Raw genomic sequence first — 24,059 nt, forward strand, 5'->3', positions numbered from 1 at the left:
TCCTGTTGATGATACTATATTAAGGAGAAAAGTTTAGTGGCGTTGTGATTGCTTAGTGAAAAGTCATAACTTTTTAGCATTTCATTAGTTATAGAGTGTCCAAGGTAAAAAAAATCTGATTTTGTATTCTCTTATGTTTCTTGAGATGCCATATTGAAATCTTGAAATGATGATGTTTGGCTTGCTGGTATGCTAGAAAAAATTGTACTTGTTCATGCCTTTTCTTTTCTTTTTTGTGTAGAACAACTTCTCATCTTTCCTTCAGAGTACTATTTGACCTGAAGATATGGAATAATTCTAGCACTTGTATGTGTTGCACAACCACTTCAATCTTGGTTTCTAGTTCATATCGAGCTAGCAAGTTAGAAATCATATTGTCTTTGTTCATTATATTTTGTATTGTATTACAATAGCATGCCACTCTCTAGAGTTACCCTGTTGTTTGTTAGCATAAATTAAACATTCCATAGCGGTGAGATTTCATAATTTCCTCTTGTATTTTTATATCTGATACCAATCACCTAGATATTCTTCTAGTTCAAATTCTCAGTGGTTTTGTTGTATATTTATCAGGTGTACGAGGAGAAAAAGCACTTTTCTCCAGATTCCAACATACCTTGCAGATCTTCTTTGCAGTGCTATTCTGGATGTCTCTTTTCTTCTGGTCTTGCGCATGGGATTGGGAGAATCATGGCAGACCAAACCAGAGATCGCAATTTAGGAAATAAATCCAAAAGGTTAAGTACTCGAACATATCAGTATAGAGGTTAGGATAGTATGAAGATAATTGAGTGGTTAGAGTGACGATCAATAAAAAGGTGATATTTTTTTAAACAATTTTTGATGTTGTAGATCCTCCAAGATTCGTTGTTTGAACATTTATCATCACAGTATACGTAGTATTTGTTTGCAGGTCTACCATCTACGTTTCAGCTTCATTGCATAGCTTCAAACTTGATCCTGTAAAATCATCCTTCTTCGTCCTTCTTTTCCAATTTGGAATTAATTGCGGATTTCTGTGGTTAATAGTTGGCTTGTGGTTCATAACTGCAGATTGAGTAAAGGGTTGTTTGGTATTAAATGTTTGTGCGTGAAAAATATTACTCCAAGCTGCTGTTTTTCACACAAGGGCAGGATTCTTTGGAGTGATCGATGCGATGATAAACTATAAAGCATTAGGCGATGTGTGAATCTGTGTCCCTGAGAATGTTATGCTAAATAACTCAAATTAGATTCCAGGAAAGTTTTTTTCCACTTATTCACTGTTATAGCAAGTAAAGTCTCATTTGCGCTCGGCACTCACTCTTTTCCTGCCCCTTCATCTATGAGGGTACTGATTGTGCTTTTTCTTGAGCATCTGCATTTTAAACTTCTTATGGTAAAACTTCAAATTTTTTGTTCTTTCCCTTATTGAGAAATAACTTATTGTTCTTTCTTGCATCCGATTGAAGCGCCCTCCACAGTCCACACCACCCTCGAGCACACAAGATATTCTTGTTATAGTTGCTGTTTATTTAGAAAACTGAAGATGGAAATATGGAATCACAGTCATGGTGAATTCTTGTTTGGTAGCCTGTCTTAGCACCATCCATCGAAAAGAGAACACAGTATTTATTTCTTTTATTTTTTTTCTTTTTGCTGTATGGAGAACGCAAATTTCTTGCAAAGATATATAGTTTTATCTAATTGCATCTGCTTGTTGTATTACAGAATAATTGATGAACGAATAGGCAATATTCTGACAGAGGCATGAAGCATTCCCGGTTTTGATAATCTTTATACATTGTATGAGGAAGTATTAGCATCAAAGATGGCACATGTTTGGATCAGGTGAAATGATCTTGATTCCAACCACAACGTGATGGGGCCTCGTTTTCCGCTCTCTCTGAGCTGTGTGGTTGGTTATTCGACGATCAGATGAGTAAACGAAAAGGGTCAGTTCCCTTTTTTCGGTGCAGGTCGTGTACTTTTACGTACTCTGGCATTGCATCCCTAGTTCTTGTGCATTACTACGAAGTTTCCGTTCCAATTGCCCCACCCTCAGCTCAAGATGCAGAAATTCCTTTAAGGAAATACAGAACTCGAGTCTGGGTAATTCTTAGAAGGTTTTGGACTTGGAGTTCAAAATAATTATGAATTATTTAAATAGTCGGGTCTTGAGATCTCCTAAGAATGATTGGCTGTGAGTCTAGATAGGCTGCTTGCTTGTCTTTGTCAACCTGCAAAAATCTTGATCAGTCTGCTATGATATATGCCTTGAGTTAGTTTAATTCTCCACCAGAAAGAAGAAAGAAATCCCAATTGGTGGGAGCCCCATATCTCCAAAATATCTTTGGTTTTGTGGTTTTTGTTCTTCATTTCATTCCACAACTTGGACTCCTTAGGCTGCCCCACCCCCACTAGGAATATTAGACAAAAAATGTGAGTTTTTCATAAGTTAAGTCGTGAGATCAGATCGATTTAAATACATATCTGTTTCTAGTAATAGACTGGTCTCTAGTGTAGATTCATAATTTGATTCCAAGAAGTAATTTTGGTAAGTTATGTGTTTTGACGGGCTACACGCCTGATATAATTATAAATAACTTTTTATTATTTAAAAAATTATAATTATATCAAATTTAAGGGGAGATAATTATAATTTATCTGAATAGTTATGGGTCAAATGCGACACCGGAAAGAAGTCTTTTAACCAAACTTCTTTTTCATTTTTAAATCAAACTCTTAATTGATGATAATCTTTGTTTGTGCAATCCCTTTTATAATTAAAAGTTAGACGTAAAGTTTTGCGTCGCATTAGTAAAAATTGTGAATATCATTTTTAAAATGCTCTCAACTAATAGTATAGTTAAATTAATAATATCTTTTGTAATTTATTTTTGATTAAAAAATAGAAACTATTGTGTCCGCTATTAGGAAATTTTTAAAAAATACTCAATTAGTTAATATTGTATATAATTAATTTTACGTGATCTTTTAAATAAAGTTAGGATGGTTAAAAATTAAATATATTACCGAATAAGAGGAGATATCATCATAATCATAACAATGAACATGAGAAGATATTTATAAACAAGGAAATGTGAACAATGAAAGTAGGACAGGAAATATTAATCAAACTCATAAAAATCTTTCTACAGTTCTCAAGATTCCAATCCCACCGCCACCCAATACTCCCATAAATTCTTCCTACAAATCCCCACTAACTCCGCCCCCTCTCCTCCTCAGCACGGAGGAGGTCCGCCGTGGAAGGTATTCTGAACTTATTAAAGCAAAATACACACTGAAAGGTGAGAATGTTGCTGAGAAGCTCATCAACTCCAATCTTGAACTCATGGCTACCCAGTTCTGCATCCGGGTCGGGGTCTTCGCCGGAATCCGATACCCTGCCCCAGTTGACAAGAACGCGATCCGTCTGTCTGACGACGTCGTTTGAGGAAAGCTCCTGTAGGAGCACGCCAACCCGGATCGCGGACTCCAGAGACCCGGCGAAGCCCAAGAAGAGCTTGAGGCTGCTCGCGACCCCGAAGCCCGCGAAAATCCAGGAGAGACGAGAAGGGCAGGAGGTGGTCTCCTTTTTCCTGTCGAGCTCTGGCTTGGGCGCGCCGGTAGAGGAGGAGGGCTGTTTGGCGGTGGCCGAGAGGCAGAGAATGCCGCAGTCGCCGGTGGTGGGCGGCAGCGGAGGTAGCGGTGTCGGAGGTGGCAGGACGTGTGGTGGCGGGAGAGGGTCCGGTGACGGGTCGGGTTCGGGTTCACAGGACCCCGGGAGGTGGCGTGGACGCCATAGTACGGACCTGTACTATGAGATGATGATTGAGGCTAATCCCGGAAACTCTCTCTTGCTAGCAAATTATGCTAAATTCTTGAAAGAGGTACATTCTAAATTTGCTTTTCAAGAACATTTTCACGAAAAATGTTATATAATTTAGTTAATGGCTCATGAAATTTGCACTTTTATCATGTTTAGGATTGTTCAAGTTTGATTCATTCTGTTGTTTTTCTTGGGACTAAATTTATTAGGGAAAAAATTCGTTACATATCTGAGTGTGTGTGAGAGTGTGTTGGATTTTGTCTGCATGTTCTTCTTGGGTGGAATTTGATTTCAGAACTATGTTATGTGTTGTAGGTGAAGGGAGACTTTGCAAAAGCAGAGGAGTATTATGAGAGAGCAATTTTGGCTAACCCCAGTGACGGCAACGTGTTATCACTCTATGCTGATCTAATATGGCAGACGCATAAAGATGCTGATAGAGCCGAGGCTTATTTTGATCAAGCTGTTAAAACTGACCCCAACGACTGGTGAGAACTTGATCCTTCCTTTACTTGGTTTCTTGATCTTGATCTGATGCTTTTCTTTGTAGTTACTTCATAATCTCGTATTTGTAGCTTGAGCCAAAAGTAGGTTTGTTTTGCCTTTGTTACTATGGAGAATTTGTTAAAATATGTTATACAACAAAAAAGCCAAGTATTATGTGCATTCCACAGTGACTCCATGAGGGTACCTGGGGTGATCAGTTCTTGTTGGAGTTTGAGTTTTTAGGATGTTTTTCATACACACTAATCGTATAAGGTGATCTTTGTCAAATTGCAATTGTATAATTACTCTGTTCTAGTAAGAGAAACTCAAGTGGTCCTAAACACCTTGTTGTTCTTTCTCTACATTTTACTTTTGTCTTGCAATTTCCTAATAGTATCATAGATCTTTCTGTTTGACATTTCGTGAGATTATATCTGTAGTTTATTTTAGTCTTTTGCTAAGCATTCATGTGGGGCGAGGCGCTGATAAAATATTGGTTTTCTTGAATTGATTTCTTTTAAATCATAGGTATGTTGGGAAAATGCATATTGACATTAATGTGCTTGAACCAATTCGTGATGAGATTCCTAGCATTTGACTCCTTAAGTGTGTCACATTTATGCAACAAAATTGATGATTTGGCAAACAATGGATTTGAAGTTTTCGTTTTGATTTTGCTGAAACATTGCAAACGTCAATGTCCTGGCAGTTATGTGCTGGCTTCATATGCACGGTTTTTGTGGGACGCCGAGGATGATGAGGAAGAGGAAGAGGAAGAGGCTGATGCCATAAATAGCAAACAGGCAGCATCACAGACATATAATTCACCTTCCAAGATCTTCCACAACGAATCTCATCGGCCTCCTCTTGCTGCAGCCTCTTAATCTAATGCCTCCCTCTATATAATCTTAGTCGGTGATGAAGTGCAGTCAGAAGAGCTTGGTATTTGGTAGCCCTTTACGGTTTCCGCGTACTGTTGTAAATATAGAAAGAAAGATGAAGAAGACTCTCTTCACTGTAACTCTTCATTATCAATAAGTAATAGCATATTAGCTCCTGACTGTAACCTTCTTATATGAGAAATAATCGCATATTAGCCTTTCCTGTGTACTTCTGTTCGAGAAACTGATGATTCTGAATGCACTGCTACACAAATATCTGAGGAGAGATGGTTTCTGCTGTTCAACAAATTGATGATTCAGAATCCACTGCCACACAAAATGTCTTTGGTAGTTATATTTCGTATGATATATTTTCTTATGGTCATTGGTATTTTAGGGAGATTCTTCATGTACCATATCTTTTCTAGAGACTGAAGTGTAATTTTTTCAAAAAACATTGTTTTTATTTTTAAAGTAATTTCGATACAAGTCAAAACATATTCAATGTTTATTCATAAATATTTTATTTAGGTGTTTTTAACTGTTTTAGCATAAATACGTACATATATATAAATACACACATATACATAAATATATATAAAAAAAGATATGATTTGACAATAAATAGTAATTTTTATATCTCATAATACAATATTAAACATATAATATTTATTTTAAATTATCTTCAAAAATAAATCTAAAACATACATGTTATCTCTAACACACACTTATTTATCTTTATTTTTCTCTCTCTAACACGACAAAACATTCAGAAAACGAATCCGAAGAAAATTTTCAGAATATATGCTCTACATTTTAGGAGACCTTAGTATGTATATTTCTTTTTTGTTTTCCCTTCTTTTGAGATGAAAATAGAATAATATGTTGGAGTGTTTGCAACTACTTTAAAATAATATGTTCCAACTTTTGAATTTAAAAAGAAATATTTTTGATTGTTTGGGAAATGAGTTTCAACTTTTGAAACTTAAAAAAGAGAAAATTGCAATTTTATTATCATAATTAGGACCCTTTACATTATTGGTATCAAATTTAAAAAATAATATGAATATATACTATAGTAATGAAATATTTGTAATTTTGGTACTTTAGTTAAAAAAAAAATTAAAAATAATTTTCTCGAACACGTCTAACTGACCTCTTTTCTGCTTCTCATTATTTTCTTCAAACATTCCAAATTCTTTTGTTCTGATAAATTTTTTTGTAATTGATTAGTTTTCTGAAAATAAAAATTCTTGCACACCTCCATATGCGTTGATATACGTCAATTGGGCTATACAATCAGCTCTAGTCCATCTGTGGGTCAATTTCTTGTTTGGGCCAGCCCATTTGTTTCAGTCCAACTTGATATTCGACCCGGCCCATGACGTCCACCCACGTCACCAGACACCAACCCGACTCATCAGGCATTATCCTCTACATCTTGCCCCAATATTCCCACGATCCTCATCCGGACCCCAAACCCTTCTCTCCAATCCAGTTAATGAACCCTTTCGCGAACGTTATCCGCATGACAACACCAAATTCTTCCCCACTGCCCTCTTAAGCGCGTGATCTCAATCATATCATCCCACGGCCCACAATCCTCCGTTTTCTGCACCCCCTGAGCAACAGCGTGAGCCTTCATAGTGCTAGCTGAAATTTAGCTAGAGAGAGATAAATCTAAAGTGAACCAGCGAATCACCACAATATCCTCAAACCACCCTCCAGATGAAGCCACGTGTGTAATTCCCCCCTCGAGAACTTTCTTTCAAAACGAGGCAATTAGAAACTGCTTGTAACGGTCAAATCCACGACTCGGATCGGTTCCACGTGTCCATCCGCACGTTTGACGAAAATTTTCTGTCCCTTTTAAGGTATCTTTAGCATTATCCCTCTTTCTTCCAAGAATAAGGCGTCGTGGCGGTTAAGTTTCGGAGCATATTTTTTTAGAGAGAGAAAGAAGAGTGAAACAGAGAGAGAGGTAGCTGAGCAGTTTGTTTGCTTGCTTTGGTTGTTTGTACCTTGAGTTCGTTGGTTGTACGTTGATAGATTTTTTCTGGTTTTGGCTTTGCAGGTGAGGAGAAATGGCGGACGCTCAGCGTGGACCAAAAGAGGATGTCGTGTCGGTGGAGCTCCCTGCGCCTGATTCGTGGAAAAAATTGGTATTTTTTCCTTCCTTTGATTTTTTTCTTTTTAAGCTTTCGTTTGTGTTGCTGAGTTCCGAGGAAGCTTAAGTTTGAGTTATGACTTTCCTGCTTGCTGTACTCGTTTTCGCTGTGTTTATTATAATTTTGGTTCTGGTGTGGGTTTCCTTGTGGCAACTATTTTGTGATTAGTAGGGTTTTGACATGTAGTGGTTGCTATACTTGTTTTCTTTCTAATTTGATTTTTAACAGTTTTATTTGAAATTTTTCCGTGTTTGTGAATTGTTTTATTCCCTTTTTTTTATTTTGTTTTGAATTATGTATTAATTGCCAACTTTTCGTCCGTGGTGTATTTATTGATAAATTTTCCGTCAAGTTTTTCTTCTATGGTTTGAAAGTTGTGGAAGCTAGCTATTTCTCGTTCCGACAGAATACATGGGAGATAGTACCAAATACCAATATTACTTACTTTCTAGCTTATGGTATCGAAGCCATTGTGAAAAGATTTTGTTGTCTTACTGGAATGGCAACTTGGAGTTGACGTTGGAGTTTTCCTATGTCAAACTCACCGATGCTGTAGGTAATCATAAGGCAGGGCTGATACTTGTAGACCATTTTGGGGAATGAAATTGAATATCTGTCTTCTTGTTTACTTCTTATGAACACACAGAAGTATTTGCTAAGTATTTAATTTTTTCTATTCATAATAAACCGGGAGGCTATTTTTCTTTAACTCTGTTCACTATGATGGAATTAATTTTCTAAGTTTTGGGAGATTTAGGGAAAAACGGGTCCTGATGATCAACTTTCCACATTTCTAGGTGTTTCTAGGTGTGGGGATACTGTTATTTAAATAGATCCGTGGTAAGATTTGAAAAAATAAAAAGGTAGATATTGTTTGGTGTGTGGCAACTAGCAACTTGAAGGTAATATATCTGTAGTGAGTGGCGTGGAGTGCTTGATTGATGTCAGGATGGGCTTAAATGGCAAATAGTCCTTTGCTTTTCGCATGTCAATGACCCTTGCAAAAGATGTGAAACAGCATTTTATGCTAATTCTTGCATTGCTTTACTGGTCGATCTCTTAGTGAAGGTGTCTAATGTGGTGGGGCTGGGTGCTGGTAAAACCATTCACTCTATTGGCATTTAACTGGAACAGTTACGCATCCAAGAACATTATTGGAGCTGAAAAGTAGATATTGTTACTGTAGCTATGAAGGATATAGACATTCCATATGCATGAAACTATAAATCTGAACAGGGCAAATATTTCTTTATCCTTGCTGTAATTGGGTTTGTGTTTTTAGTGTTTTAATGAATCATAAGAAAGCATGAACTGGAACTATTTGATGCAAAATTGCTCTGTAGTAGAAAGGCAGAATACCACATCTTTTATGTTGGAAGGAGTAGATTGGGATGATATGTATTATGTAATGAGGTAGGAGGCACGGTTTATGCAGGACATGGAGCCTGACATCATTGTTTTTCAGTTGCATTATTTTCACATGAAACTCTGTTCTAGTTATGTGACCGGGCAAACTTTGGTAGGCTCCTGTAAGAATAATAACTTTTTAAGTAAAAATTCATAAGGATGGATTTTCAAGTGAGTGCTGGAGACTTTTTTCTGAATGACCTCTAAGTGGGATGCTTGTCATGGTGCAATTAAGTCTTGGGTACATTAAATTGAGATATTTGAGGCTCTGATGTTTATCACCTCTGGATGTCAACAAGAAAGGTTAAAGTGAGGACTGTTGGAGATTGTTACCATATTTCTGTTTGTTATGGTGTGGGTCCTTTTGTTTTGTGCTGCTTTTGCTTGGCAACAGGTGTTGCATTATTAAACTGAGCAATAGGGGTACATCTGCATATTCATTCGATGTTGGTAGTTGCTGTAGGTTTTACCTTCCATATAGTTCTCCCAACTGTTTTTTGATATTCCTATGCAGTACTTGCCAAAAAAAGGAGGTACTCCAAAGAAGAATGAGATCATATTCATCGCTCCCACTGGGGAGGAGATTGGCAACCGCAAACAGCTGGAGCAGTACCTAAAAGCTCACCCCGGAAGTCCTGCACTATTAGAATTTGATTGGGGCACTGGTGAAACTCCAAGAAGATCAGCTAGGATCAGTGAGAAGGTCAAGACAACACCTCTATCCAAAGAGATTGAACCACCAAAGAAGCGAGGTAGAAGATCATCCGCTAAGAAAGACAAAGAAATGGAGACAGGAAAAGAAGAAACTGAGGGTGTGAAAACAACTGAAATGCAAGATACAGGTATTGGTGAGAAGAAAGATGAAGAGAAGGGAACTGAGGTCACGAATGAAGGCAAACTGGAGGAAGATGTAGCAGCTAAGGGAAGTGAACCTGAGACCAAATTTGAGGAGAAGGGTCCACAGGAAAACATCACGGCTGACGTTGATATGCAGACTGACAGTGAAGGGAAGGATAGCAAAACTGACGCAGGTGAGAATCATGGTCAGACAAACACTTCAGTTGTGGAAGAAAAAGTTGAAGACAAACAGGTGTCTGGGACTATAGAGGAACCAGAGTCTGAATCTGCTAAACTTGAAATTGAAAACGATGACACCAAACAAGATAAGCCAGATGATCGCAATGGGCAAGCTGCTGATGGAGCTGAGACTGGGATGGCCGATGGGGTGGCGCATGAATCTGCAGGAGAAGCAAATGGATTCCAGGAAAATGGCAGTAAAACTAATAATATGCAAGCGCAGGAGCAAGATAAGAGTTTGCAAGGGGACTCTGTAGACAACGGCAAGGTGAACCAAGCGCCACATCATCCTTCTCCAACTCCCATTAGTTGCTGAATGATGTACCTACAGTCTGTTAATTTAGCGCTATTGAAACTAAACTCCTTGTACTTTTCATTTTGACAATCTCTGAACTTAGATGACTGTAATCTTATTGATAAGTAGAATATGGTTAGATTTGTTTCTAGATAGGGAAGTTGGCCATGGATTATTTCTGACTTTTGTAGCTTGTCTTAGGACGAACTGTGGATGTACTGTAATATTATGTTGTGCCGTGTTTCTCGACAAGGATTAACAGGCTTGCTACTATGTTTTTGCTGAATTTTCTCTGGTTTCGTTCTATCTTATTAGGTGGTACCACTCAGCAGGGTTTTAAAGTCTCAGTTTGATTTGGTGAGTACCGAAACTGAGTCGAAGCTGCCATGTCAATGAGGCTGCACTGTCGGTGATTGTTGTGAAGGTAATGGTCTTAGCATATGTGGGAATAATTCTTTTGTGGAAATGATGTTTCGAAAGTATGCATTGTTGCGTTGTAGAAGTAATACTATGTGATAAACAACATTTCACATGAATAAAATCCTCCGTGATGGAGAAGGTCCTATACCAGGGATCCGCTCTATCCCAAGTTTTCCAATTACATGAAAGGAGCACGCAATTGAAGATCTCATTTATTCCTATAATAAACTCAGAATAGGAGGGAAAATATTTTTCCGAAAGCCAACAAAAGATACTCGCAAAAGTATGGATCAAGATTCATGAATGAAAAGCATACTTTGTGATGGTGAAAAGCTAAGAATCTTATTCCAAGCCACCAAGTTAAAACATCTATTTCCTCTAAACTCATATTTCCCCCTGAGATTTTTAGATTAAGGTTTGGAATCTTTTATTGTTTGGTCTTTCATCTATGTCAATGGTATCCCTGCAATGGAAGGCAACATTAGGATTGTTATTTATTTAATATAACAGCATTAGGGTCCCCACTTCTTACAAATGGAATGGTCCTTTGTATTACTTCTCATTTCAAGATGGTGGGATTCTTTACCTTCTTCCTCTGCTCTTTCTTGCTCTTAAGTTTCCCTTTCTCAGATGGTATGTATGTTTTCTTCCCATGCTAATGTTGAAGTTTTATGATACCCCTCAATCCTGAGAGTTCTTCATTAAAAATTTAATATATCTTCTTTTTAATGTTAAACTTGTTCCAAACAATAACATACTTAGTTTTAGTGATGTAATACAATTACTTGCCTGTGTGAGAAAAGAAGACGATTTTTATGTGGTCTTGTTTTAGGTGGTTTTTAACAATGAATATGTTACTGAGAATACCTGTTGTTTTCTGCTACTTCTGCAGTTTTAGTGGTGCAAGCTTTCACAGGTACATACGGAGTGAATTACGGCAGGATAGCCGATAACATCCCTCCACCAGAGAGTGTAGTGACCCTTCTAAAGGCAGCCAAGATCAAGAACATCAGAATATATGATGCTAATCATGATGTTTTGAGAGCCTTTAGAGGGTCAGGAATTGAAATAATCGTTGGACTTGGGAATGAATACTTGAGAGACATAAGCGTTAGTCAGGACCGTGCCATAGAGTGGGTGAAACTAAATGTTGAGCCCTTCCTCCCAGGAACACTAATACGTGGGATAGCTGTAGGAAACGAGGTTCTTGGAGGAGTTGATGTAGAACTGTGGGAGGTTCTTGTTCCAGCTGTGAGAAATGTGTACAATGCCCTTGACCATCTACGTTTGTCCGACAGAGTAGAGGTGTCGAGCCCACACTCTGAGGCTGTTTTCGCCATTACGTACCCTCCATCCGCAGGGGCATTCAAGGAGAGCGTTCTTCCTTACATGAGGCCACTCTTGCACTTTTTCTCACAGATTGGCACGCCGTTTTACATCAATGCCTACCCGTTCTTGGCCTACATGAGCGATCCGGCACACATTGATCTAAATTACGCCCTTTTCTTGAAAAACCCTGGAGTTTACGATGCTAAAACAAAGCTGCATTACGACAACATGTTTGATGCTATGGTGGATGCTTCTTATGCTGCCCTGGAAAAGGTTGGTTTCAGTAACATGGAAGTCATCGTTTCTGAGACCGGTTGGGCATCCAAGGGAGACGAAAATGAAGCTGGAGCTAACGTAAAGAACGCGAGGACATACAACCGTAATCTGAAGAAGAGGCTTCTAAAGAAGAAAGGGACTCCTTACAGGCCAAAGAGGGTGGTTAAGGCTTATGTTTTTGCGTTGTTTAATGAGAATTTGAAACCGGGTCCGACATCTGAGAGGAACTTTGGATTGTTTAAGGCTGATGGTAGCATTTCATATGATGTTGGGTTCACAGGGCTGATTCCTAGTTCAGCTTCCTCGGTTCTTGGCTCCATCGAGGTATGTTCTAACAATACCAAAAAAGGTTCTTTCTCACTCCCACTCCCCATGTCTGAATGAATGTATAGTTCAACTGACAAGATTGGTTCACGGTGTTTGCAGTTATTGGCTCGTGTTGTCTGTGGAGCAGTTGTGCTCATGCTGATCTGATATTGGCGAGAGGGATGAGGCAGTTTCTAACAGTGTATATAGTTGCTTATACATTCTATTTTTTTGTTGTTTATGTGTATAAGGTCGTGTAGAAGCTAAATTGAAAGTGTTGTATATTGGGTAGGTGGATAATTCATGTATACCTCAATTTTTAAAATTAAGATATTGCCCCACTCTTGGTGCAATAAAGCACCCGATGTAGCATGAATTTGACTTTTGTATAATAATTTTTCTAGGCCAATTTTATGCCCTTCTTAAAATTTTAAGATGTAGAAGTATAATACATTTTAAATGAGATTATGTGTTTTCTTAATTATTTCAATCTTTTATTAATTTATAATAATATGCAAAAGGAGGAAACTGAAAACAGGCAAAAATACAATTGAAAAGAAACAACAAATGAGAGAGAGTCAACAGAAGAGGTGAATGAGAGTAGAGAAATATTATATTGATATATATTTTTCAGATAAAATTAAATTAATTATTTTACTTAATAAATTCACCAAAGCAGTAACATCAAGATCTTCATACTACTTTTAGACACACAAATACGGGGAGAGAATTTTTCTCTCGTATGAGGACTTCCTCCCGATAATAACCCCCTCTCCGCCCATGTCTTTGTATTCTTACCTTCCAACAGCCTATGGAACTCCAGCTCCAACCGTGAGTCCGCCAGACCATTTGTTGCTTTGCCTGTCACCATCTCACTCACGACCACGACCCAACCTCTTTGGCCGCTTCCCTGCCTCATCGCACTCTCAATTTCTCTAAACTCCCACTAACTCAACCTCACCTAAGAATAGCGTCATCGTCTTCACCTATCTCTATCAGCTAGAGAATCTGATCACCATCCCCTTCCCTTCACCGCTCAACCAATTCTTCCAGCCTATTCACCCATGCATGCTACGTTGACACCTCCAAATTCTCCTTAAAGAGCCACACAAATTTCACACTCCATCCAAATGCACACTTCCTCAAAAACGAATGTAACACCAACCTAACATCTACCTCTACCCGCGCCCTCCCTCAATCCTCCATAAACAACTCAAATCTACTATCCTAGTCCACATTACTAATTCAACCAGAGAGAGTGCAATCCAGTCCTGCCAGAATTGCCACGAACGCCATGGAACTACTGCCAAGGTATAAGGGTCCTAGCATAGTTCAGTATATCTTGGAGAACTAATTTGGGAATATTACCCCTTGATTTTCTTGGTTGAAACCAAGTGTAATTATTTGCTGTTTTAAGCAAATAAAACAACATTGGATCTTTATAGTTTTTGTGTATATACATATGGGAAAAATGGAAGATTACGACATTATGGAATAAGTCTAAACTAGTTCACTTGCAGTCTTATTCGGATCACCACATTGATAGTACAATACAACTTGAGCAGAATGAGGATCCATGGCGATTTACTAGTTTTCACGGGAAGGTTGATGCTAGCAAACCATCTCTTTTGTGGTAGCTTTTATCTGCCTTTTCCGATCAATCTCAGTGTTCATGGTTGTATACAGAGGATTACAACAAAATTCTCGTTCATTCAGGAAAGGATGGAAGGCAGTTGCGACACATTTGGCGACTTCAAAATTTTCAGCAAGCCTTACAGTCGAGATGGTTGTATGATTTGGGTTCTCGGGTACTAAATTTACATGGTGCAACAGTCAGATTCCCCTGTTACAATCCGTCAACGCTTGGATTGAGCATGTAACAATCCACAGTTGATGCATTTATTTTATATGGCATCGGTATACCACATAGACGTGGCTTGCTCTTTGCAACCATGCGCCCTTTCTGAATTCGGCAATTGCGTAGACTGCTCAGTTTCACACCACATTCAAGCCACAGTTAGAATCACTCTGGACGATGACTGAGGAGTGCCAACAAATAATTGAGCAGAGTTTGAATGCATTATCAGGGTCGAGTGGACATACTCCAGAATCTCGACTGTTGTTGGAGCAGATGGTGTAATTAATGGAGTGGAGCGGAGACGGATTAGGTCACTTGAGGAGAGACAGAGCGAGTAGATAATGGGAGACTTGAAGAAATTGGAGGGTGTTGGCGTATGTGAGGAGTTGGAGTCACTCTATGCAGTAGAAGAAATGTATTCGAGACAACATAGCAAAATCTTGTGGGTGTTGGTGGGGGAGAGAAACACCTCCTCCTAGCTATTTGAGTGAACAATGACAAACTACTGCATTTATATATAGGTTGTGAGATGAGTGGAGAGTAAATGTGTTGCGAACCATACATATTAAGGCTGATTGTTGAGTATTTAAGAAAGACTTGTGATTGCATGAGGAACTATGAAAGCCAACTTGTACGAGGAAGATTCCAGTAGTGGAGGTGGAGGATGCCTTGCTTGCTTCTCTGCTCCCATTCACAACTTTATCACACGTCCACCCTCTTTCTGCCCAACAAACACGGCAGCCCCGCCCCTGATTACACAAGGAGATTACGCATCATTCATTAATAAATAACTATTCTGCATATATAATTGAATCAAGATTACCAAAAAACAGTGATTTCACATTTGAGATTCAATAGTCAATACGATATTATTAAATATAGCTTAAAAATGAGACTTGATTAATTAAGAATAATCCTATATAACATAATATTATCCAAACATGCATATTTATTATTATAAATTTTACATATTTAACTCCACATAACATAAATACAACAATTGTAAGAGTTTACAACATATAATTACAAAAACCTTTTTTTTAGAAAAAAAAAAATCTATAGAGGTAATATTAGAACACCTCAGTGGTGGGGCCTACAGCCACCCTGGTGCCATTTTCATCATCATCCCCGTGATTTGCCCCATGAATCTGATCAAGAACCAAAACCAAACCCATTGCAAAAGCACCATCAAACCCCGGCTTCAGAGTCAGTAAGAAAACGTCTTTCCCGAGCACGACATTGGCGCAAGCGTCCACCTTACGCCGGATCTCCGCCACGGCTTCTCTCTCCGCATTGTAAATGGTGCATTTGCGGCAGCCGAAGGAGCCCTCGATCTGGTACTCCTCGCCTCCGTTCCTGTATACCTCCACCGTCATGCTCGACCGTCCGATCATCGAGGATCTACGCACGCTGAACAGAGGCTTCTGCGCTGTTCTCTCGCCGGCGAAGCCTTCCCACCGCTGGTGCAGGCTCGGTCTCTGCTCCCATTAAACAACCGATCGAATTCAGTGATTCCTCTCAAACCTAATATACGAAACACTACTAAACTATATCGTAGTCTCATATTTATACAAGTGAGTACATAAATTACCTTACGTCGGACGGTGAGGATGCACCGGCCGACAGCGTCCATGAGAACGAGTTCGCCGGTGTCCCCGCCGTATGGACCGTATGAGTCGACTCGGAAGACGAGTGAACCCTTGGAATCGTAAGCGGTGAAGCCATCTCCGACGAAGAAAAGGGAGGTTTTCGACACAGTGAGATGGGTTTGTTGTTGGTATACAAACCCCTCTTCCACGATCGCGCCAGTCTTCATGATTCTGTTATTCCTCCTTGACATCCTGAGCTAAATTAATAGATTATAAATGTGGACGGAGAGATTTCTTGATGTTGAAATCTGAGTGGAGAATGAGTGAGAAATGTGCAGCTTGCAGCTTGGAGTGGAAGCGAAGGTAATTTGTTGTAATTTATAATGATTATGGAGAAGAGGGAAGTGAATAAAATTAGATCTTATTCCTAACCTAACATTTAGATTTCATCCTCTTCACTTACAAATTCATAGTACTTGAGATAATTATGATTGCATTAGGGTACAATATTCCAACACCTGAAAGCATCAAAAACAAAGATTTCCTCCATACATCAATCCAATATCTAAATTCTCTAATATTATTTAAAAATAAAAATTACAACATGTGGGCATCTATTCTTCCCTGTCCAAATTCAACACATTTTGTTTGTTTTTTACTTTTTGAAATAATTGATTTCTACATGCACATTTTGTGTGTGTGTGTTTTACAGGAGTTTTAGAATTGTTTTTAGTTTTATTAGCTTTTATAATATGTATTTCTCAATTATATTAATGATATAGGCATGCGTCCTACATTAATTCAAGACGGAGAGTTGAATGGTTTATAATGCTCAAGTCCTTTTCTTTTTAGCCGATTGTCATAATAGAATAAAATTGCATAATTCATACAAAGTTAGAGTAGACAACACTTTGCTCAAGCTACATTAATTAAGTCAGACTCAAAATTGATACAACTCATCATAAAAAAAAAAAAAAAGAGATAATAAAATTTTCACTAATTATATGTATTAAGTGACTTTTTTTTATTGGTTACTAAAATAAATTTTATAATTTTAATAGTGATAAAATTTGAATAAATATTTGTCACTAGGTATAATTTGTGATAAAAAAAAATGTGGACCAAGTTGTTATTATAATCGATTAGTGAAATATGTATGGTAACAATATAGACACTCATAATTGTCATTGTATTTGCATTATCGTTAAATTTTTATTATAAATATGTCATTAGTTATTTATGGTGACAATTTAATACATCAATTCTTGTTAGTGATAATTATATTATATCAAGATAAAAAAAAATATTGTTATTTAAGATATATTTTTATAATAATTCTAAAATTATTATTTAATATTTTGTTACTAATATTATACGAAAAGCGGGACGTCACTTGTATAATATCCTCGAGTATTTATGCTTTTCACACTGAAATACATGTATTAATTATTAAAAAAGAAGAAGAAGAGAGAATGTCAAAACGTAGCTTTTCTGGACACGCAAAAATCAGTGAAGCAGAACGATTACCACCCCACCGTACCCACATATAATTATTATGTCGAAACGAAAACGTGTTTTATATGTCAAAAGATAATATAAACTTTTAATGACATAATTCATGTCTTAATTTATGGCAATTTATTTATGTTTATTCCCTTGCATATTATTGTTTAAATAAATTTGAAATATTTAACTTCCTCTTATATAATTCAACAATACTCAATATATAGTATTTAAATTTAGATAATTCGTCATCCATATCTAGTCAAAAATCATAGAGACCAAAGATTAAGTGACGATATAAAAATGATCACTAATTATGTATATTAAATGGATAATTTTTCATCTTGTCATTATAATATTTTTAAATATGGTCATTATAAATAATTAATGACATAATAATTATGCACAAAAAGCTATTTTTTGTGGGGCACACACTTTGGATTCACATTTGTTTTGTAATATGCATGCATGATTATGTATATCCTACTTTAATCGTAGATTTTCAATAACGTTTTTTTCATTTCTTTTATACTATTTGGAACTTTGAAAGGAATCCAACTTTTCCTGCGTTCACAAAAATGAAAAATGTGTGTGTGTGTGTGTGTGTGAGAGAGAGAGAGAGAGAGAGAGAATAATATTAGGTAGAGCAATGTTGTGAGGTGGAGTGATGGAAATAGAGGTTGAATGCTTGAGAAACAAAGTTGGGGGAGGATTCATCTTCCCGCAACAAATTCTCATCCAACACTCCCTGCACTTCCACATTCATATTTATATATATTAACCACAATACCATCATAATTAAAAATCAAAATCAAACCATATTTTATTGGTGAGTAATATTTGTGTTGAGGAATATTTCATTTACTAAAAGCATTGAATTCTTTTATAAGGTATTGGTTTCGAGTCCTTTTAGCAGCAAAAATAGTTTTATATTATTTTTCCCAACAAATTCATTATTTTTAGCGGTTAGATAACCACTATAAATATAACATTTAATCATGGCTAATTATTATGGTCAATAACAAAATAGCTGTAACAAATAATCATTGACCAGGGTCATGCAATGGTTGTTGGCCGCGGTATCTACAAGGGTGGCTAAAATATTTGTCATGGTTAAGAACCATGGCAAATATTTTAGTCATGACAAATAACTTTTTTGTAGTGGAAAATATATACTTTTGCATCAATTTTATTTAATTATAGTTAATACAAAGTATTTACCACGTTTTTTAGTCCATAGCTATTAAAATTATAGTTAATAGTCATTTTTTTTCTAGTCGATAGATGAAACATGAGGGACCAAATTTGAATTATAAGTGGCATAGTTAAAGAATCAAAAGTGATGTTTATCATATTTTATTTAATTCTGACTACAATTTATCAATATTGTGTTGTGTGTGTTTTTTTTTCCTATTTAATCGATTGCAACATTCTAAATTTTAATTATCTATAATAATAAACTAATTATCAATATCAAGTACATAACACTAATTTATTATAGTATACCAACATCCATATATTCGTATAATTCGAACCTATGATATCATGATCATAAGGCCTTAATTTTGCTAATTAAAACTATGTTTTATTGGCAATTGATCAATGTAAGTTCAGGTTGAGATCCTATAAATAAGTTTGAGATCATGAATTCAAGTCCACCAGACTTGTGAGTATTAACTTTAACAGAGTTTATTGTAATTTATTTCATAGTGTTCAGTTATAGGATAAATTTACAACTGGCTTCTCTGATATTTGTTATGATTATAAATACTTCATTATTATTTGAAGTTGCAAATAACCCCCTGAAATTAATGACATTTAACAAATACCCCTTCGTGACTGCACATCTTAGGGGGTATTTATTAGATTATTGTTAAGCCTAGAGGGTATTTGTAATTATGGCAAATATTAGGAGAGCCCTTTGTAAACCTTTAGTTTATATTGATATATTCATTGAATTGATGTATTGATTAGTTGCTTAATATATTAAAATACTGTTCTAGTTATATAATTGTTATAAAAATAATAAATAAATAAAACAAAAAGTTTAAAAAAAAAAAATCAATGTAAGTTGTTGGGCTCAAAAGAGAACTTGGCCCGAGCCTAATATGATAATTGATTGGGCTAGAAATGTGGGCTATGGGTACCTTGAATTGGGTCAAAGGCTTATGAAGTGGGCTTGGTCTCCAATATCTATAAATTGGGCCTGCAAATTTACTTGACTATATAAATATAAAAATTATCACTGTCAATATTTTTAATTTTATTTTATTCAAATACTTTAATAAGTTATTTTTTAAAATAAGTAAATTGGTAGATTTGGTAAATTTCAACTAATTAGTTGCAGCAAAAATAAAATAATTTATCTCAAATTGTAATTTTCACAGTAAAAAATGCAAGAGAGAACAAGTAAGCATTATCATAAGAAGTAATTGTTTTTAATGATATAAAAAAATAGTTATAGAAAAATAATGTTTATGAATATGATGTGTAGGTAGAGAGGTAAATTGTGAGGAAAGGTGTTTTGTTGAGCCACTGGTCCATTCAAGTGTGCATGTGTGGAGCAATAGAGATAGAGGGATGAATTCCGTGATAGACATTAATGCTGAAAACACAACATTTATTCCAACTCCTCTCAATCCTCGTGAACCCATAATTACCATACTTCAATTTCATGTACCCCACACTCACCAACCCTACACTTCATCTCATCAATTTCCTTTTTCTTACCTATATATACCAATCCTTCTCCATCTTACCATTTACCAACAAATACTATGAAATCCCTTCTCACTACGTTGTTGCTTTTAGTACTAGCAGCCAACGCTGGGTTGGGCGTAGTGTCCTTCACTGTCATCATGTCTGATTCAGGCCTGCTCGACGGCCCACACTCTGCCCTCCCCACCTCCAACAATGGAGCTCAGACTGATGCTAGAGAGCAAGAAGCGGTGTATGATATCATGAGAGCTACCGGAAATGACTGGGCTACCGATATCCCTGACGTTTGTCGTGGCCGGTGGCATGGCATCGAGTGCATGCCCGATAAAGACAATGTCTTTCACGTCGTGTCGCTCTCGTTTGGGGCGTTGTCCGACGACACCGCCTTCCCTACTTGTGACCTCGCCCGCTCCTCTATCTCGCCTTCCATCACCAAGCTCCCTCATCTACGAACTCTATTCTTTTATCGTTGTTTTACTAGCAATCCTCAGCCAATCCCATCATTTTTGGGTCATTTGGGATCCTCTCTGCAGTCCTTAGTACTAAGGGAAAATGGGCACATTGGCCCAATCCCATATGAACTAGCCAATCTCACACGTTTAACTGTCTTGGACCTTCATAGAAACAATCTCAACGGTTCGATTCCGGTTTCTTTGGGTAGGATCACCGGTCTAAGGTCGTTAGACTTGAGTTGCAACAGATTGTCCGGTTCAATTCCCAATATCTCGTTCCCTGCACTAAGTGTCCTAAACCTCAACCAAAACCATCTCACCGGTCCATTACCAACCACTCTCTTCACCAGCAATTCTCTCATAAAAATAGACCTAAGCCGAAACCGTATCTCCGGTCCAATCCCAAATCTAAGCAATCTAAAAGACCTCATCCTCTTAGACATAAGCTACAACACTCTAACCGGCCCACTCCCACAATCTCTCCCGGGCTTAGAATCCTTACAAGCACTCATCCTCAACGGCAACCCATCAATGTCGACAACGATCCCAGAAACGGCTTTCGTCGGACTGAACAACCTAATGATCCTCGGACTATCGAACATGAACTTGGAAGGGCCAATACCAGCATCGCTAGGCCGGCTAACGACGTTGCGGATGCTCCACCTAGACGGCAACCGATTCAACGGCACCATCCCCGTGAGCTTCGCCAACTTAGACAGTCTAAGTGAGCTGAGGCTGGAGAACAACAGATTGACAGGGCCAATTCCATTCAAGAGAGAAAGGGTTTGGAGGATGGGAAGAAAATTGAGGCTTAACAATAATTCAGGTTTATGCTATGATGCAAAAAGTGGACTAGGAGATGATTTGGACACATTGTCTTGTGCTGGAATTGGACATTGTGAGACAGCAAATGGTGGGGCTGGAGTATCAGTTCAACATATTTCCACAGATGATGATGGAGATCATAAGTTAAAACATTCAAGCACAAAATCAGGTGCTGCTTCACTTGCCAAAAGAGGTTCAATTTCAAGAAAGATGATTGAGCTCATAGTCATTTTCTTGTTTCTTTTAATTTTATTTTGAGCAACAAGTTTTTATTTTAATCCTTTTTAATAGGAGTGTGTGTATATATATACGGAGAATTTATGTAACAAGTACAATTAATAAATTCCTTTTTTGGACTAAGTTTTGTCCCTTTTCCATATAGCAGAAATCACAACACAAAAATTGATATTCTTTTTACTCAATTGATGATCACCACTTAAAAGTTCTGGTAAATTAATATTATTAATTGATGTGGTTGTGATTTTAACGAAATGGTGAAATGGGAACTTTACCTACGATATAATTGTACACCAAGTGAAAACACGATTTACGAGAGGGTTTTTTGGTAGTTGTGAGGTCAAAATCAACGAATAGTAGTTCTCCTTAAAAAATTATCTTTTTGGTATTTATAGTGGTGTTGGAATTTATATAGTATGGTAGGATGTATGTATTTATTGTACGGGTTATATATATAAATTACATTTTTGTCCTTGTAAATAAATATATATTAACATTATATACATCCTTAATCAAGATTGGTCAAATTATTACAAAAACTTAAAATTTTACCACAGTAGATCAATATTTATTATGATTTTTATCTATGTAACCAAAACATTTATCATAATTTTAACTATGGCTAATGTAAGATTCAATGGTTAACGGCCACTGCGGAGACGTGACTAATGCTTCTATTTGTCACGATTCTTTTTTTTAACCATAGTAATGAATTACAACTAAAAATCATATTTCTGTCAATAAATTTTCCATGCACATTTTCATTTCTTTCCAAGAGTTATAGATTCTAATAATTTAAACTTTTTATACTTCAAAAACTATATAAAAAAATAACGCATCAGTAGAAAAAATAATTTGGTCCATAAATTAAATAACCATTAATTAATTGAAAAGATTTCTAACTCATTAATTAAAGTTGACATTATGACTAATATCTTGATGACTTTAATTATTGGTAGGCCTTCCAATTATGGAACTACTAGAGAACATTTGCTAGCATCGACTATCCCATGCATGCTTGCTTTTTAAATTACATTATTTATTTTATTTAACTTCTGTTTGATGCTAAATTTTTTTATTATATTTCAATTATCATCAATGTTAATTATATTTCAAAAATTTAAATTAAATTTAAGATCTTTTAACAACTCGCACACTTATAAACAAGACTAATTAAAGCATTTTAACTCGATTCAATTAACAGTTTAAGTGGAACTCAGTCGAGATCAACAAAATTATAATAGAAAGATTAATTATTCAGATTGATGGTCTTAAAAATTTGACAAATAATTCAATTGATGGACAATTTCATAATCATTGTTTAATGCATTTGAAAATATAAAAAAAGAAGATGTAATTAAGAGGGATGGGGAAAAAATGAAGGGTGAGGGAGATTGAATTAATTAATGATGTGGAGATATTAATATTTATTATACTTTGACAACAACAGCTCAACAATAGCTTTGAAGATTGAAATTGTGTTATATTTAAGTCTAAACTCTAAAGTTTTGGCTATGGCTGCCAAGCGCGTGTGGGCCAAGCGCGTCACCCCATAAAGAAATTTTGGCTCTAAGTGTTATAAATTAATTTCAATTCTTATCTTCATTGTCCTTTTTCAAAATTTATCATTTTCAATTAAGTCCAAATTTCTTCTTTTTTTTTGTATTTTTTCTTTATTTTGATTTTTGAATCCTTGAATTGTTTAATTTTTTCTCTCTCCTATTTAAATTTGTAAATTTGATATTTTACTTTTGTGGTAGGAAAAAATTATAAAAAAATTGTAACTTTGATTGCAGGGAAAATTAAAAGTATGTGAAAATAAATGTAAAAAAAGGAGAAAAATTTATGGTTGAAGAAGAAATTTAATATCTATATATATATATAATTGATAAAAGATAATTATATTTACGTGTCCTGATTTATAGTCTGTATCTACAAATTATTCTGTTTTTCAAAAAATTACACATACACCCCAAAACTATTATATATTATACAAATTATCTCTATTTTTTCACTGTCGTGGTTATTTCTGTAGTTATTCAAAAGGTAGGGTGGTTCTTGTAGGCAGAACATAAGTAGAGGGGATAAATGCAATTATTCCTTTTATTAATAAATTGTAAAATTTGATGTATAAAATTTATAACTTTTAGCTTATATAAATTTAATTTAAATGATTTAAAAGCATATAATTTAAACAAAAATATTATTTCAATTTGTTTCCAACCAAAACAGATAAACACTTAAAAGTTGAATTATTACAAAAACTACACCTCTGTAGTATGGAAGAGGAGAGGAATGAGTAGCAAAAAATCCCAACTGAAGATTGAAATTCGGGAAACCTCAAAAACAGCGACCCCACAAAGATTGAAATAAAGTAAATGCAAAGAGGGAGTAAAGAAAGAAGGTATATATGCTGCAGAC

The 24,059-nt window shown here is 36.1% G+C and overlaps 5 protein-coding genes across 5 annotated transcripts; 4 read left to right on the plus strand and 1 right to left on the minus strand.

Annotated features, from left to right (window-relative positions):
* The first annotated feature begins 3,086 nt into the window (after positions 1-3,086).
* On the plus strand, positions 3,087-5,407 carry LOC105164444 (uncharacterized). The gene is made up of 3 exons (XM_020693302.2): positions 3,087-3,872; positions 4,127-4,299; positions 5,007-5,407. Exons 1-3 carry the CDS (start codon positions 3,297-3,299, stop codon positions 5,179-5,181), a joined length of 924 nt encoding a protein of 307 aa, XP_020548961.1. The 5' UTR covers positions 3,087-3,296; the 3' UTR covers positions 5,182-5,407.
* A 1,573-nt stretch (positions 5,408-6,980) lies between these two features.
* LOC105164453 (uncharacterized) lies at positions 6,981-10,411 on the plus strand. The gene is made up of 3 exons (XM_011083106.3): positions 6,981-7,159; positions 7,253-7,340; positions 9,268-10,411. The coding sequence occupies exons 2-3, from the start codon at positions 7,263-7,265 to the stop codon at positions 10,144-10,146; spliced, it is 957 nt and encodes a 318-aa protein (XP_011081408.1). The 5' UTR covers positions 6,981-7,159; positions 7,253-7,262; the 3' UTR covers positions 10,147-10,411.
* A 155-nt stretch (positions 10,412-10,566) lies between these two features.
* On the plus strand, positions 10,567-12,865 carry LOC105164703 (glucan endo-1,3-beta-glucosidase 14). The gene is made up of 3 exons (XM_020693329.2): positions 10,567-11,178; positions 11,438-12,474; positions 12,577-12,865. The coding sequence occupies exons 1-3, from the start codon at positions 11,085-11,087 to the stop codon at positions 12,622-12,624; spliced, it is 1,179 nt and encodes a 392-aa protein (XP_020548988.1). The 5' UTR covers positions 10,567-11,084; the 3' UTR covers positions 12,625-12,865.
* A 1,086-nt stretch (positions 12,866-13,951) lies between these two features.
* On the minus strand, positions 13,952-16,521 carry LOC105164458 (protein LURP-one-related 5). The gene is made up of 3 exons (XM_011083110.3): positions 15,906-16,521; positions 15,394-15,792; positions 13,952-15,063 (listed from the first exon to the last, which is right to left on the minus strand). Exons 1-3 carry the CDS (start codon positions 16,152-16,154, stop codon positions 14,794-14,796), a joined length of 918 nt encoding a protein of 305 aa, XP_011081412.1. The 5' UTR covers positions 16,155-16,521; the 3' UTR covers positions 13,952-14,793.
* A 3,500-nt stretch (positions 16,522-20,021) lies between these two features.
* Positions 20,022-21,761, plus strand: TMM (Leucine-rich repeat (LRR) family protein). The gene has a single exon (XM_011083117.3). The coding sequence runs from the start codon at positions 20,184-20,186 to the stop codon at positions 21,657-21,659; it is 1,476 nt and encodes a 491-aa protein (XP_011081419.2). The 5' UTR covers positions 20,022-20,183; the 3' UTR covers positions 21,660-21,761.
* The last annotated feature ends 2,298 nt before the right edge of the window (positions 21,762-24,059 follow it).

Source organism: Sesamum indicum, linkage group LG1, assembly GCF_026168435.1.
Source record: "Sesamum indicum cultivar Baizhima isolate 11 linkage group LG1, ASM2616843v1, whole genome shotgun sequence".
Lineage (NCBI taxonomy): Eukaryota > Viridiplantae > Streptophyta > Magnoliopsida > Lamiales > Pedaliaceae > Sesamum > Sesamum indicum.

What these genes read in the sequence shown, in the direction of transcription:
- LOC105164444 (XM_020693302.2), top strand. Translation starts at nt 3,297, where the DNA reads ATGTTGCTGAGAAGCTCATCAACTCCAATCTTGAACTCATGGCTACCC. An exon ending in ATGCTAAATTCTTGAAAGAG is followed by an intron (nt 3,873 to 4,126) that starts GTACATTCTAAA and finishes TATGTGTTGTAG; the next exon opens with GTGAAGGGAGACTTTGCAAA. An exon ending in AAAACTGACCCCAACGACTG is followed by an intron (nt 4,300 to 5,006) that starts GTGAGAACTTGA and finishes ATGTCCTGGCAG; the next exon opens with TTATGTGCTGGCTTCATATG.
- LOC105164453 (XM_011083106.3), top strand. Translation starts at nt 7,263, where the DNA reads ATGGCGGACGCTCAGCGTGGACCAAAAGAGGATGTCGTGTCGGTGGAG. An exon ending in CTGATTCGTGGAAAAAATTG is followed by an intron (nt 7,341 to 9,267) that starts GTATTTTTTCCT and finishes ATTCCTATGCAG; the next exon opens with TACTTGCCAAAAAAAGGAGG.
- LOC105164703 (XM_020693329.2), top strand. Translation starts at nt 11,085, where the DNA reads ATGGTCCTTTGTATTACTTCTCATTTCAAGATGGTGGGATTCTTTACC. An exon ending in AAGTTTCCCTTTCTCAGATG is followed by an intron (nt 11,179 to 11,437) that starts GTATGTATGTTT and finishes CTACTTCTGCAG; the next exon opens with TTTTAGTGGTGCAAGCTTTC. An exon ending in CGGTTCTTGGCTCCATCGAG is followed by an intron (nt 12,475 to 12,576) that starts GTATGTTCTAAC and finishes CGGTGTTTGCAG; the next exon opens with TTATTGGCTCGTGTTGTCTG.
- LOC105164458 (XM_011083110.3), bottom strand. Translation starts at nt 16,154, where the DNA reads ATGTCAAGGAGGAATAACAGAATCATGAAGACTGGCGCGATCGTGGAA. An exon ending in TCCTCACCGTCCGACGTAAG is followed by an intron (nt 15,793 to 15,905) that starts GTAATTTATGTA and finishes TAATGGGAGCAG; the next exon opens with AGACCGAGCCTGCACCAGCG. An exon ending in CTGTAGGCCCCACCACTGAG is followed by an intron (nt 15,064 to 15,393) that starts GTGTTCTAATAT and finishes TTGTGTAATCAG; the next exon opens with GGGCGGGGCTGCCGTGTTTG.
- TMM (XM_011083117.3), top strand. Translation starts at nt 20,184, where the DNA reads ATGAAATCCCTTCTCACTACGTTGTTGCTTTTAGTACTAGCAGCCAAC.